A 14,352-nucleotide genomic window follows, 5' to 3' on the forward strand; every position below is an offset into this window, starting at 1 on the left:
TTAGTTTTTTTATTCTCTCCCTAAGTGATTGTTTGGTTCTGTATAAACAATCAGCGCCGTAGTGGCGCTACATATTGTAGGTTCGTGGAAAATTGTATAATTATATTATTGCTGTAAACATTAAGAAAACAGTGTTGGCAGCGGTGGGATTCGAACCCACGCCCCCGAAGAGACTGGAGCCTTAATCCAGCGCCTTAGACCGCTCGGCCACGCTACCTTAGAAACGCCATAACACGGCGAATGTTATCAGTATAATTGTTGCGTTTAGAGTAACTTTAAAAAGACTTTAAAAGAAATACGTAAACTAGCCTTCTCTGAAGAAACTATCGTTACTTGGTCGATCATGTAATCGCGTTCCATGAACCAATGTGAAAAATGTCGTTGCCTAGGAGACCAAAGGAGCAGCTGCCCTCTAGTCTGTTAACTAGATAATAAGCCAGTGTTTTTCTATGAGTGCCGCAATGATCTTCGCTAGGTACCTGATAAACATAAATTGCGTTGTCTGTGTATTTATTTAGGGATAAATATGTGTCTTATATATACTTCTTTATTTAAAAATAAAATAAAGCTGTAACGTAAGCCCAAATGCCCGCCTCCTGTGTTAGCATTGGCGGCTACACAGTCACGTGCGTGAAGCAGATTGGACACGATGTAGAATAGTTCCTCAGCGTCTGTTTTCTCACCCTAACTTGACTCGCCTCCCTCGCGCTTTCATTTCGCCTTACAAAATGTCATTTTAAACTTTATTTTCTAAACCGTGAACAGTTTAACAGTGTGTGAACATATGACCCATATTCACATTCAACTGCGAGCGAATTAGATATTAATTAAAGCGTCAGAATAACAGAAATAACACGTTTCTGAAACGAACCAATCACGTCGAGTTATGCAAATTAGAGTGCGTTAAAAAAATCCGGAAAAAATATTCCTGAAATTATCTTTTGTGAAACTTCGAGTTTTAAGCACTCTGTCTGAAACGCAGTATTTTAAATTACGTGATATTAGACATAATGGAGCGCTGTAAAAAATATCACAAGAGTAAGAGCGGAATCTACCATGATGGAAAACACGGGTGTGTTACATGTGTTTGGTCCTTCGCCATACGCAAGGTTACATCAGTGAGGTATATCCTTACCTGTTACCTTAGAAATAAGGTTGCAGAACATGATGATTGGATTCAATGATTGCGTGATTATATTCCGCATTTATCAAGGAACCGCAACACCTTGATGAATCCTGTCTGATTCTTGCTTTTGTGTTCAAAAATGAGAAACAATTAAATATGTAGTTAGAGCTCTGTTCTAGTTATGACTAAAGTTGTTCATGTTTAAAGGGAAGCGTGTGTTTTTTTTATTATTATTAGTTGCGTATTCTACTGTGTTCGAATTTTGGCGTCCGTGGTGTTACGTACTTCTAGATTACAACGCTTAATTTATTGGAAGCAGTGACGCCATTTCGCAGTACCCCATATGCACATGGAAATGGCGATGCTGTCGCTGACGCATATTATTTTAAAGAGAGATGTTGTGATGTAACCGGGCATCTAGACGAGGTGGCCGAGTGGTTAAGGCGATGGACTGCTAATCCATTGTGCTCTGCACGCGTGGGTTCGAATCCCATCCTCGTCGGTCCACGTTTTCTGTCTTTCACAATTTACGGGAACGTCTACAGTTATTCTTTATTCCAGTGTTCTCATGCTGGGGTCCTTGGCCCCCTGGGGGTCCGCCAGATGGCGCCCGGGGACCGCACAGAAACCCTACCTCAACAGAATATATATGTGTGTGTTTGTGTGTGTGTGTGTGTGTGTGTATATATATACAGTATCTCAAAAAAGTGAGTACACCCCTCACATTTTTGTAAATATTTGATTATATCTTTTCATGTGACAACACTGAAGAAATGACACTTTGCTACAATGTAAAGTAGTGAGTGTACAGCTTGTGTAACAGTGTAAATTTTCTGTCCCTTCAAAATAACTCAACACCCAGCCATTAATGTCTAAACCGCTGGCAACAAAAGTGAGTGCACCCCTAAGTGAAAATGTCCAAATTGGGCCCAAAGTGTCAATATTTTGTGTGGCCACCATTATTTTCCAGCACTGCCTTAACCTTCTTGGCATTGGAGTTCACCAGAGCTTCACAGGTTGCCACGGGAGTCCTCTTCCACTCCTCCAAGACGACATCACAGAGCTGGTGGATGTTAGAGACCTTGTGCTCCTCCACCTTCCGTTTGAGGATGCCCCACAGATGCTCAATAGGGTTTAGGTCTGGAGACATGCTTGGCCAGTCCATCACCTTCACCCTCAGCTTCTTTAGCAAGGCAGTGGTCATCTTGGAGGTGTGTTTGGGGTCGTTATCATGCTGGAATACTGCATACTGATCATGCTCTGCTTCAGTATGTCACAGTACATGTTGGCATTCATGGTTCCCTCAATGAACTGTAGCTCCCCAGTGCCGGCAGCACTCATGCAGCCCCAGACCATGACACTCCCACCACCATGCTTGACTGTAGGCAAGACACACTTGTCTTTGTACTCCTCACCTGGTAGCCGCCACACACGCTTGACACCATCTGAACCAAATAAGTTTATCTTGGTCTCATCAGACCACAGGATATGGTTCCAGTAATCCATGTCCTTAGTCTGCTTGTCTACAGCAAACTGTTTGCGGGCTTTCTTGTGCATCATCTTTAGAAGAGGCTTCCTTCTGGGTCGACAGCCATGCAGACCAATTTGATGCAGTGTGCGGCATATGGTCTGAGCACTGACAGGCTGACCCCCCACCCCTTCAACCTCTGCAGCAATGCTGGCAACACTCATACGTCTATTTCCCAAAGGCAACCTCTGGATATGACGCTGAGCACGTGCACTCAACTTCTTTGGTCGACCATGGCGAGGCCTGTTCTGAGTGGATCCTGTCCTGTTAAACCGCTGTATGGTCTTGGCCACCATGCTGCAGCTCAGTGTCAGGGCCTTGGCAATCGTCTTATAGCTTAGGCCATCTTTATGTAGAGCAACAATTCTTTTTTTCAGATCCTCAAAGAGTTCTTTGCCATGAGGTGCCATGTTGAACTTCCAGTGACCAGTATGAGGGATTGTGAGAGCGATGACACCAAATTTAACAAACCTGCTCCCCATTTACACCTGAGACTTTGTAACACTAACAAGTCATCTTGACCCCCTTTATGCATTCGTGAAGGTTTTTTTGGTTCATGCATTGTAGGGTTAAATATCAAAAATCTAAAAGGTGTGCGTCATACCTGACACCTAGTCGAACACTTTACAGTTGGTTGTGTGACTGTACATCATTCCCCTTAAATGCTATTGAGCTTTAAATTATGGTATATTTTGTGTATGTTCCCATTCTGCAGTGAAATTCATATCTAATTTACATGTGATTTAATAGTTTATTTTAATAAATATCAAAAATCTAAAAGGTGTGCGTCATACCTGACGTTTAGATGAACCCTTTACAGTTGGTTATATGACTGTAAGTCATTCCCTTCAAATGCTATTGAAGTTAGAAACGTGTTTAACAATGTCGTATGTAACTTTAGAGACGGTCCCTTAATTTCCTCATATCTGCGAATATCGAACGTCAAACCAACTTTATTCCAATTTCATAGAGTTTTATTTTGAACTTGGACTCAAATATAAAGAAATGCGGTCTGTGCTTACAGTTCGAGGCACGGTTTTGACATAAGTGAAAGACACCTGAAAAGGATATTACGCGAAAGAGTATGTATGTTACCTGTAAGACTTTTTATAATGGATACGTTTCTGTGGCATAAAAGGATGCACACTACACAAGGCGGGGGGGGGGCCTCACGCTGAAAAAGTTTATTCTACTGTTTATTTTACGTACTGTTCATCATAAACCCTTATGTTTGCTAATTTGATATGAACATACAAGGTATGTTTACGGTTACAAAGTACTTTAAAAACCTTACAAAGAAGCCTTTTGTCGCCTGGCGCCGTGGCTTAGTTGGTTAAAGCGCCTGTCTAGTAAACAGGAGATCCTGGGTTCGAATCCCAGCGGTGCCTTTTGCTTCTCATTTACCCTCCAGACGTTACTGCACTACATAGACAGGCTATGCGTCACCACATGTACCATTTTATCTGTTTTGAGAGTGTACCGAATATAAACACGTATTTACTTTCGGTTGACTGTGCCATATTGTAGTTGCTCCTCACCTGGTTTTACAATCAACTTTGTCATGTCCCATAGAAACAAAAAGCATCGTGACTGAAAATACCTTCACACTTTTATTAGGCAGTCCTTTCGTCGCTTTGTTTTGACTTCACATCAGTGAGGTATGTTCATATCTGTTGCTTAGAAAATCGTGCTCTAAAACATCACAATTGATTCCATGAATGTATGGGAAAGGCTTGTTGTGTTACGTTTAATGGCGTGGTTATGGTTATGTCGTCATCATTAAACAATATATAATCTTTTTATTTAGAATGTTGCAGGTTCGATGAAGAGATTAAAAACATGAGATAGTCAGGGTTTTTTATTGTAAACGAATTAAGAAAAGAAAAACGTGATGGCAGCGGTGGGATTCGAACCCACGCCTCCAGAGAGACTGGAGCCTAAATCCAGCGCCTTAGACCGCTCGGCCACGCTACCGTGCTTAAGTGTTTAACGTGGTCCTATATCAATCTCTTCCTACCAGACAGCAAAAATTGTAAAAGTTTGTTAGTTAATTTGAACATGTTTGAGTAATTAATTAGTTGGAAGCAGTCAAATCGATGAAATGACCAAAACGACGACGTCAAAAATTCCTACACTGCAGTTACTCATTATTACATATTTACATTTTGTCGAGTGTTAATTGTTTGAAGTTAGCATTTATCTACCTAAACAAGTTACCAAACGCTAATTTGAGTGGTTTTTGTCGTAAAATGAGCATATAAATTTAAAGCTGAAGTCAATATCCATAATAAAACATTATTATTAACTACATATTGAACGTTCATACGTTTTAAGACTGAGTTTACATCAAAAAGACAATAAACCTTAAAAATATTTGCATAAAGTTTAGCCAACTAGCCCTTTTGAGGCGTTAATGATGGTGATGGTGATTATTATTATTCATCATTATTAATGAAAACATTTGATCATTAAAATGTGTTTATTTTAAAATCACTTTACATTGTAAATTTTTTTTCAAAGTTATGTTTGGTGATTATTTTACTTTCCATACTACAAGTAATTCACCACATATATGAGAAGTCTAAATAATAATAATAATAATAATAATAATAACAAAATGGTTGTACATTTTTGACTTCCAGTATTAGAGTAATGTATAGTGGTCTGCCATTTTGACCCACTATTTTTCCAGTATTATGCATTTTGTACATAGTCACAGTCTTACTGAGGACCAGGGGCTGGATTAACATACTGATAAGGATCATAAAGATCCCTGTAGTAATCAGATGGCTCATTGAGGAGATAAGAAGCATCCAAAGTCCTTTTGTCCTCTGATGATGAAGCCAGATGGTCCTTTTCATTCTCTTTTTCTGCTCTGTTGACGAGCAGAGATTTACTGGGGAGGTTAGATAGTGGAGGATCGCTCAATTTTACAGGTCTCGGTAGGTTTTCAATCAAGCAGTCGGGGTCCCAGTAAGGGTCACAGTCATTCTCCATCCCTTTGATGATGCTGGGAGATTTTGGCACAGGCGGATGGGTGGTGGAATGCAGCTCAGCGGCTTCAGAAGGGCCCTCAGTAGGCGTACTCAGCTTACAGCTAGGGTGGTAGCGTGGATCACAGGGTATGACGACAGCACCAGTGGGCACATAGACAATTCTGGGCTTACAGAGCGGGTCTTTGGGATTGCACAAGTATATAACATCAGACTGTGAGAGAGACGGCACTGATGGATGGGTGGTGGGTAGAGGTGGAGGTTTGGTGGTGGGAGGTGGAGAAGTGGTTTTGGGAATCTGAAGGCCTACGATGTTCTGGTATTTGGAAGCGTCTGCGCCGTATTTCTGCTCCAAGTGGCGCATTTGCTGGTAGAGAATCCGGATCTTGTCGATCTCATAGAGCTGTTCAGGAAGAAAAAAAGCACACAAAGGAAGTAAAGCAGCAGGAGTAACAGACAGACAGACAGACAGACAGAGAGACAAACAAATGGACAAAACGTACTCCCTCAACATGTCCAATGCTGCTGTAGTATCCATAGTAGGATTGGAAGTCTGGATCCTTGTGGTACCATTTTGGCTCAGCTGAACGGCGAGAACGCACCAGGAAGTTATGCGCTTCAAACGAGTCGATACTTACAGACTGACCTGATTCTGAAATTAGAATATACTTAATCTGCTTCATCTTCAAAATTTTAGTAATAACATTTCAAATTAAGTGGATAAATTGATACTCAATACCAAGTTTAATGTTTGTCAATAATGTCTATAAGATTATTCTTTTATACTTTCATATCTATAATTTCCTCTGTTATTTCTGAGCTTTATCTTATTATTTTTGTACAGCTAATCAGCCTTCAAAGTGAATAAAAATGTGATAAAGATCTATACTGTTAGCTTCATCAGCAAGCTTTGTGAGAGGCGTCGCCTGCAGAAGAGCTGCACATGAAAAAATGATCATTTAATATAATAGCATGAAATAAATAAATAAAATTGTATAACTGGATGGTAATAAAAACAAGTCTACTTACAATCAGGATTAAGAAACAGGACAATGCCCCAACAAGAGACATGGGGGAGGAGAACATCTTCGAAACCTGAGCAGGATGAAAATGTTAAAACTGTTCACTGAGTTTCTAGAAAAATATACTACACAATATAATAGTATATTTAATATGAGCAGAAAAGGATGTCAATACACTTAAAAAATCATGCTTTTTAATTCACACGTGTGAATATGCATTTCTTTTACCAACCGCTTGAATTTTTAAGCATTTTAGACAGAAAGACTAAATCATTTGGAATCAATGACTGACTGAGACTTTAATAATAATAATAATAATAATAATAATAATAATAATAATAATAGGAAATAAAAATACAGGCCTACCTCTTGCACTCTTTACTCAGCACCCAGGTATGAACTGTTAGCATGAACGTTTGGAATAAATACATTTTGGCTGCCTGATAATTAAGCTCTATATGGAAGCTAAATTAGCCCCTCCTACTTGCTCTAAATCACATGTTGGATGCTGGAATTCTCTGGTAAATGCAGTTCTCTCCAGTTTGCTGTCTGCTTTGATGAACAGCTCAACATCTATGTTTAAAGAATAAAGTAGGAGAGCTGCAAAAATTGAAGCCTTCTTCATGGAGAAACAGCTGGAGATTTATGCTTCAACATCTGCCTCTGTGCTAATGGGAGGGAGGGGGTGTATCCTGTTTCTTTTAACAAACAGCCACAAACGATAACTAGAAACGTCCATCTGTCTAGCAAAAAGTGTAATAATGAATCAGAACAGAGCAGAGAAATGAAAAACAAGCAGGGTCTCCTGTAGATTAAAGAAGACAGTCCTGTACCTGGCGGTGGCGGGGTGTATATGAGTAGTTATGGGGTTCAACAACCAGGTGTGAGAGAAGAAAGCAGGAATCCAAAATATGTTCTAAGCAAAGCAGGATCATGATAGTGAGACAATCAGCAATCATAACAGTCATGTTTATGTTCGGTTCTACAACTAGCCTCATCTTTGCACGTGTTGTTATTATTTATTTATTTATTTATTTATTTATTTATTGAATAAAGGGGTCACTCAGTCACTTAGAGGCCTCAAAGGCACAAAAATAAATGACAGCTTTCATATGTCTGGAGTAAAATATGAAACAAAATATTATCTTATGATAGAAAAAGCACCAAAACAAGCAGCAATGATTAATTGATTCATTGACTCATTGATTCGTTAATTAGTTGAATAATCGAATAATCAATTAACAGAACACACCTCAGATCACATCAGCACACTGACACCTGTTGAAACCTGTAGCAGCATAACTGAGCCTCGGTTGTGTTCATGTGAAAAACTAAGTGAATATATTTGCATTTGTACATGATGTCTAAGCAGTGGGAAGCATCATGCATGCCCAAACAACTTCCTTGCCAATAAAAGTGTCTGTATTTGTGAATAACTGATTTTAAACACTGTAAACTCGGCTGCAATATCTTATAATGTATATAAAATATTCCAAGCTGCAATCTTGAAACACTGAGTCTATTTGTTTTTTAAATTTGCGATTTGATCTACACTAGTGTCTGTTTCTCTTCAATTCCTCTTTAATTCCTCTTTAATTCACATGATCATTGATTTCCGGAGAAGCTGTGCGACTGTGCATTTGTATGTATTTCTTACTTATTGTCACTAGGTGGCAGTAGTAGGTATAAACTAACAATTTAGGTAGCTATTGATGTGCCTGATTCCGGGTGGGGCTTGTGAACGGAAGTGTACTTAAATTAATTCAAATAATAAGCACACAAGTTTAATGTAAAAATATAAATATATATATCCGTGCTTAAACGCGTGGAATTTTAAAAACGCTAGTCAATCGTGCTAACTATCTCGGAACGTTATGTACTGTCGTTTCAAACAGGCAAGTTTCGGACTTCATTCTGTTCAAGTGGTCCTTTAAAATATTTTTTAAAACTATATTTTGTTAAAATTACGCCTGTTAAAATTCAACCTCACTGAAATTACAACTTATCGATGTTGCGTGTTAGCGAAGCAGATTTTTAATCAGGCTCATGTCACGGCTACACAAAGGGTCCTACAGATTCCGGAAGTACACGATCATATACACCAGTTGTTGTTGTTGATATTGTAGCATAGCCACCTAATGTCGATATTTGGACAGTTTTCTGTTATTTTGATATTCACAAGTAAACTATGTTATTTTCCCGGAGGAATTTAAAGCTGACCCTGTTGCTATCTAGTATGGAAATATTCTGCTCCGTTTTAGCGTTGATGTAAATTGGAATTACTGAGTTAGCAGAAATTATAGCAGAGAAAATGATTTCTCAGGTGTTTATTCTGTCATCAAAAGGCGACCATCTAATCTACAAAGACTGTATCCTGACCCTGTGTGTGTGTGTGTGTGTGTGTGTGTGTGTGTGTGTGTGTGTGTGTGTTTGTTTGTTTGTGTTTGTTTGTTTGTGTTTGTTTGTGTGTGTTTGTTTGTTTGAGGAAAAGAATAAGTGGATGTTATTGTTAGAAGTTGTAACGTAAGCAACAGTGTGTATCAAAGTGGTGCATGTTTAAGAAAATTGTAATAATAATGTACTTAACATATATAATGTTTAATTTATATAAAGCTTTTCCAAAGACTAAACTTTATCCAAGATATATTATTCATATATGATTCTCCTCCAGTCTTTATTTATTTATTTGAGTTGTGTTAAGTGTATTTTATAAACATATCTTACTTACTAAACAGTCAGGGACTAAAGGAGTCAATTGTGTGTATGTTCAGGTATCTGTGTGTGTTTGTGGGTTTACTTAACTCTCATTGAGTCCGTGGTGAAGTTGAAAAAGACTCCATGAGCACGTTTTATGAGATGGTGTCATCTCTGAGTGGAGATCAGCCTCCTGTAGTCATGGTAGGTTTTTATGAACTTGTTATTACGTTTATCTTTGTTATGATTAAGAGTGCTGCAGAAGCTGATTGTTCTGTGTCTCCGTACTCTCTAGAGTCGCAAAGGTCTCAACTTTATTCACATCCGGCACGCTGGACTTTACTGGGTCGTATCTACGAAGACGGATCCATCTCCGTTCACTGTTGTTGAGTTTCTGAACAGGTAAACTGAAGAAGCGCTTCCGTATTCATCTCCATCATCAGCGTTGTATGGATTCTTGTGACGATGCTGTGGAGTTTCTGCCTCTGTATGACGTGTGCGGTTGTTCTAATTGTTGCCGTGATGTATGTGTCATGCAGGCTTGTCGCTCTGATTAAGGATTACTGCGGCAGCGTGTGTGAGAAAACTGTCCGCATGAACTTTGCTCTGATCTACGAGCTCCTGGACGAGATGGTGGTGAGTCGTACACACTTTTTTATTTTAATTTTTTTTATCCATTGTAAATCACGTTACTTATGTATTAACATGATCCAAACTTAATGCAAAGCTGTAACTGAGTGTAAAATGTGATAGAGAATGAAATATCTCTAATTCTCATATTGGATATTTTAAAAAATCTAATTGTCTCTATGTTTGTTTGTTTGTTTCTTTCTTTCTTTCTTTCTTTCTTTCTTTCTTTCTTTGTCAGGATTACGGCTACATCCAGACAACCTCCATGGACATCCTGAAGAATTTTATTCAGACGGAGCCAGTCGCCTCCAAACCTTTCAGTCTGTTCGACCTCAGCAACGTCGCCCTCGTAAGAATTTATAATCCAGAAAATACGGTCTGATTGCATACTTGTTAGTTATAGTAAAGAGGGTTAAAAGTGTGTGTGTGTGTGTGTGTGTGCTATAGTTCGGAGCAGAGACGCAGCAGAGTAAAGTGGCTCCCAGCACCGCTGCCGCCCGACCCATCATGACGTCTCACAGTGGAGAGGTCACTCGTCCACGCACGCACTCGTCCACGCACGCACTCGTCCACGCACGCACTTGTCCACACACGCACTCACTCCATCATCCATCCACTCACGCATTCACTCACGCATTCACTCACTCCTCCATCCACTCACTCACTCACTCACTCACTCACTCACTCACTCACACACTCACACACTCACACACTCACTCACTTACACACTCACTCACTTATTCACTCACTTGTCCATCTGTCCATCCACTCACTCATTCACACACTCATTCACCCACTCTCTCATCCATCCACTCGTCACTCACTCATTACATGTATTAACATGATTAATGTGATTAATTTATTCACTATTTAACATTGTCATGATCTTTTATCCAGTCATTCAGGCATTTATTCATTGCACAATTAATTCAGTAATTAATTCATAAATTAATTATTTACTATACTGATTTATTTTGTAATTCAGTCATCTCCCTCTCTCTCCCCATTTCTCTCTCTCCCCTATCTCTATCCCTCTCTCTCTCTCTCTCTCTCTCTGTTTCTCTTTCTCTCTATGATGGATTGAAGTTTTTGCTGCTGAACACTTATTTTCTCTGTGTGTATGTGTGTGTGTGTGTGTGTGTGTGTAGGGAAGTAAGAATGAGATCTTTGTGGACGTGGTGGAAAGACTCTCAGTGGTTATTGGCGCTAATGTGAGTGCTTCAGTTTTTGTTACATGAAAATAATAATACTTAGAGTCGTCTCGTCTCAGTTTCTAAAATTAACAAGAACAATGAATTAAAATATACATTTTCTGTACAGTATATTACACAGACGAAGTGCAGAGGTCTTGACCTGACACTAACAGCATGGGAAGGATTTTGGGAAATTTATATTAATCATCACTGAGACTCAACAGTGTTTGTGTGTGTGTTTTGTGTGTGTTTGTAGGGGGTTGTGATGAAAGCAGACGTGGAGGGAGAGATCAGAGTCAAGTGCTATCTTCCCTCATGTTCAGGTACGATAATGCTCATCTAACACTATCGGCTGCGTTCCAATTCTGTGTTAAACTAGCCAGCTAATCGCCACAGTAGCTGCTTAGCACGCTAGCTAGTACAGGGTTTAGAGAACATAAACGGTGTGTTGATCGTCGTGATCCTGATATTATGATTAAAAAAATGAAGCTTAATGTCTTATTTTATGAAAGTGTTCACTGGCTAGCTATTAAACAGATCTGCATCTCTCACCCGACATGTTCCTCTCACGTGTGTGTAGAGATGAGGATTGGCGTGAACGAGGAGTTCAGCATTGGGAAGTCTCAGCTCAGAGGTAAGCGTCGTCACCACGCTGACTTCTTCATTTACACATTTATTTATGTGTATTTAACTCCACACGGCTTTTTAATACGACTCGTAGCGCGTCCTTTACTAAAATACTACAACATCTGCACGCAGCCACAGAGACGCTTTTCCAGTTACCATGGCAACTAGCTGCTTTTTGCCAGTTGATTTGCTGATATAGTTACAGCACAGCAGTTTGTTGATGCCAATTTAATGCCATATAACCAACTAAATCAATAAACAAATAAGTAAATGTCATATAATTAGGCATAATTATGTATATTACATAATTTTTTATATCATTTCTTGATTTGAAATCTGACCTTGATCCGACAGTTATCATCATATTGAGAGAACACGTTATAATATCTTCATCAGTTGTTTAGTTGTGTGAATATTTTGAGACTAAAGGTTTAAAAATGTACAGCGTTCTATAATTTCCCACATGCTAGTACACTAACTTATTACAAGGCGAATGAAAGAAAACTTAATATTCTCCATTCTGCTCAGGGGAAATATGATGCCATGAGATTGTGCCAAGTGGGCGGAGCCAGGAGTTGTTCAAAGTTGCTGACTTTCAAATTAAGTAACGAGACGTCAGCGGACAAAAACTGCAGTTTATAAACTGCAGACACAGCTTATTCTTTCTCTGGATCTATCTCTACTTTTTGTCTTTTTCATCTCTCTCTCTCTTTCTGTGTGTGTGTGTGTGTCAGGTTACGGGGCGGCCGTGCGGGTGGATGAGTGCAGTTTTCACCAGTCCGTGAAGCTCGATGAGTTTGATACACACAGGATTTTAAAAATTTGCCCCAGCCAAGGAGAGGTATTCAGCATTCAGCTTTGTGGTGTGTTATCGTTTCTAGCCCTCTGTCTGTACCTAATCACTCACTCACTTACTCACTCACTCAGTCACTGGTGTCTCAGCTTAGATAAATAAACTACAGTTGTAGTGATTACACTGAATTTGTCCATAAGCATAATGTGTGTGTATTAGCAAACCCTGATGCAGTACCAGCTGAGTGACGAGCTGCCATGTCCTCCTCCGTTCCGTCTCTTCCCCACTGTAGAAAAGGATTATGGGAGCAGGTAAAATAGTCCACGTAAGAACACTTCAGTTAAAACTTGTACAACACAAACATCACAGCACAGCACGGGCGTGTGTTAAAAGTGTGTGTGTGTGTGTGATCACAGACTTTTTTAAAGAACGACAGCTAAGGATCTAACAAACCTTTAGTGGTTACTATGGCAACATCGCAAGCCACATCCTATCATATTAATTTCAAACATATTAGTTTCTCTCTAATAAATTCCCTTAGAATGAATAATAAATTGAATATTCTCCATCTCTTTGCTCAGGTTGTTGATTTTCCTCAAGCTGCGCTGTGATTTGCCGCCTAAAAGGTGCGTTATAGCACTGTGTATTTGTTATACCTGCTCACAGCGCCAATCTGATCAGCTTATGTGCTCCATTCCCACTGATTTGTTCTGCCATGCTCAGTTGTATATTTTTCCTGTTTCGCAGCTCTGCTATAAATGTTTCAGTGACAGTTCCTGTGCCCAAGGGTTCTCTAAGGTACGCAGAAGGAGAAAAATGTCACGTCTTCATATGACCACATTTCTCATTGTTGTACAGACGAAAGAAATGACACAATACTCATCCCTTTACTGAAAATATTTAACAGATATCTTCCTCCCTCTCTCTCTCTCTCTCTCACTCTTTCACGCTCAGTCTCTCTCAGGAGTTGAGTAGTCCTGACCAGACCGCCGAGCTTCGGCCCAAACACAAATCCGTCATGTGGGAAATCCCACGATTCCCAGGAGGAGCTCAGCTCTCGGCTCTCTTTAAGGTGAGCTCTACATTTTTCTTACACACACAGAACCTCTTAGTGAGTATCATACAGGTGTTTCTGAATGCTCAGGTACAACCTGTGGCACTCCCTGCATACACCAGGACTCATTAAAATGCTAACTCTTCCTGCAGGTGGAAGTCCCTGGTCTTAGCTCCGCCTCTCTCCAGGAGGTGGGGCCTGTCAGCATGAGCTTCGAGCTTCCCAAGCACACGTGTACAGGGCTGCAGCTCCGATTCGTGCGTCTCTCTCCAAACCAGCAGGCTCCGTCTCATCGCTGGGTCCGCTACGTCACACACTCTGAGTCCTACACCATACGCATCTGATGAACATACACCTACATACACACACACCTAAGGGTGTTTCAGTATTTCAGTATTTTATTATATATTGATTCCACTCTAAAGATTTACTCTTTAGAGAATACTCTAAAGATTTGTGATGCTGAGTTTTTTATATATATATATGTGTGTGTGTGTATATGTATATGTGTATATATATGTCTGTGTGTGTACATATATATGTACATCTTTTTTATTTAATTATTATTATTTTGTATTGCTCTTTGTGATTTTCTTTGTAAACCATCCACATTCAAGCTTTGTAAAGGTGCTGTATAAATTAAACAAATTATTATTGTTGGTCGTGTTGTAGGTGTGCTCTTAGACACACAC

General features: G+C 39.6%; 2 protein-coding genes and 5 non-coding genes across 10 annotated transcripts; 4 read left to right on the plus strand and 3 right to left on the minus strand.

Moving 5' to 3' along the window:
• Positions 1–135: 135 nt before the first annotated feature.
• On the minus strand, positions 136–217 carry trnal-aag (transfer RNA leucine (anticodon AAG)). The gene has a single exon. It is a non-coding gene; the product is annotated as a tRNA-Leu (tRNA).
• An 895-nt stretch (positions 218–1,112) lies between these two features.
• Positions 1,113–1,245, plus strand: LOC128620907 (U8 small nucleolar RNA). The gene has a single exon (XR_008388194.1). It is a non-coding gene; the product is annotated as a U8 small nucleolar RNA (small nucleolar RNA).
• A 301-nt stretch (positions 1,246–1,546) lies between these two features.
• Positions 1,547–1,628, plus strand: trnas-gcu (transfer RNA serine (anticodon GCU)). The gene has a single exon. It is a non-coding gene; the product is annotated as a tRNA-Ser (tRNA).
• A 2,000-nt stretch (positions 1,629–3,628) lies between these two features.
• On the plus strand, positions 3,629–14,320 carry ap4m1 (adaptor related protein complex 4 subunit mu 1). 4 transcript variants are annotated; one of them, XM_053645003.1, is made up of 15 exons: positions 3,629–3,736; positions 9,441–9,567; positions 9,659–9,765; positions 9,903–9,999; positions 10,232–10,342; positions 10,441–10,521; positions 11,142–11,204; positions 11,443–11,509; positions 11,767–11,820; positions 12,548–12,654; positions 12,826–12,917; positions 13,188–13,232; positions 13,354–13,404; positions 13,561–13,678; positions 13,813–14,320. In XM_053645003.1, the coding sequence occupies exons 2-15, from the start codon at positions 9,508–9,510 to the stop codon at positions 14,002–14,004; spliced, it is 1,245 nt and encodes a 414-aa protein (XP_053500978.1). In that variant the 5' UTR covers positions 3,629–3,736; positions 9,441–9,507; the 3' UTR covers positions 14,005–14,320. The 4 variants fall into 4 exon arrangements, with proteins under 4 accessions (XP_053500978.1, XP_053500980.1, XP_053500977.1 ...); XM_053645005.1 differs by having other exon boundaries at positions 3,724–3,740; XM_053645002.1 differs by lacking the exon at positions 3,629–3,736 and adding an exon at positions 8,291–9,038 and having other exon boundaries at positions 9,482–9,567.
• On the plus strand, positions 3,969–4,042 carry trnat-agu (transfer RNA threonine (anticodon AGU)). Its single transcript has one exon. It is a non-coding gene; the product is annotated as a tRNA-Thr (tRNA).
• On the minus strand, positions 4,547–4,628 carry trnal-uag (transfer RNA leucine (anticodon UAG)). The gene has a single exon. It is a non-coding gene; the product is annotated as a tRNA-Leu (tRNA).
• and3 (actinodin3) lies at positions 5,376–6,330 on the minus strand. Its single transcript, XM_053645888.1, has 2 exons — positions 6,151–6,330; positions 5,376–6,050 (listed from the first exon to the last, which is right to left on the minus strand). The coding sequence occupies exons 1-2, from the start codon at positions 6,328–6,330 to the stop codon at positions 5,376–5,378; spliced, it is 855 nt and encodes a 284-aa protein (XP_053501863.1).
• Positions 14,321–14,352: the final 32 nt, after the last annotated feature.

The sequence above is a fragment of the Ictalurus furcatus genome, chromosome 16 (assembly GCF_023375685.1).
Source record: "Ictalurus furcatus strain D&B chromosome 16, Billie_1.0, whole genome shotgun sequence".
NCBI lineage: Eukaryota > Metazoa > Chordata > Actinopteri > Siluriformes > Ictaluridae > Ictalurus > Ictalurus furcatus.

What these genes read in the sequence shown, in the direction of transcription:
- and3 (XM_053645888.1), bottom strand. Translation starts at nt 6,330, where the DNA reads ATGAAGCAGATTAAGTATATTCTAATTTCAGAATCAGGTCAGTCTGTA. An exon ending in GCATTGGACATGTTGAGGGA is followed by an intron (nt 6,051 to 6,150) that starts GTACGTTTTGTC and finishes CTTCCTGAACAG; the next exon opens with CTCTATGAGATCGACAAGAT.
- ap4m1 (XM_053645002.1), top strand. Translation starts at nt 8,981, where the DNA reads ATGATTTCTCAGGTGTTTATTCTGTCATCAAAAGGCGACCATCTAATC. An exon ending in TTTGCCCCAGCCAAGGAGAG is followed by an intron (nt 12,655 to 12,825) that starts GTATTCAGCATT and finishes TGTGTGTATTAG; the next exon opens with CAAACCCTGATGCAGTACCA. An exon ending in GAAAAGGATTATGGGAGCAG is followed by an intron (nt 12,918 to 13,187) that starts GTAAAATAGTCC and finishes CTCTTTGCTCAG; the next exon opens with GTTGTTGATTTTCCTCAAGC.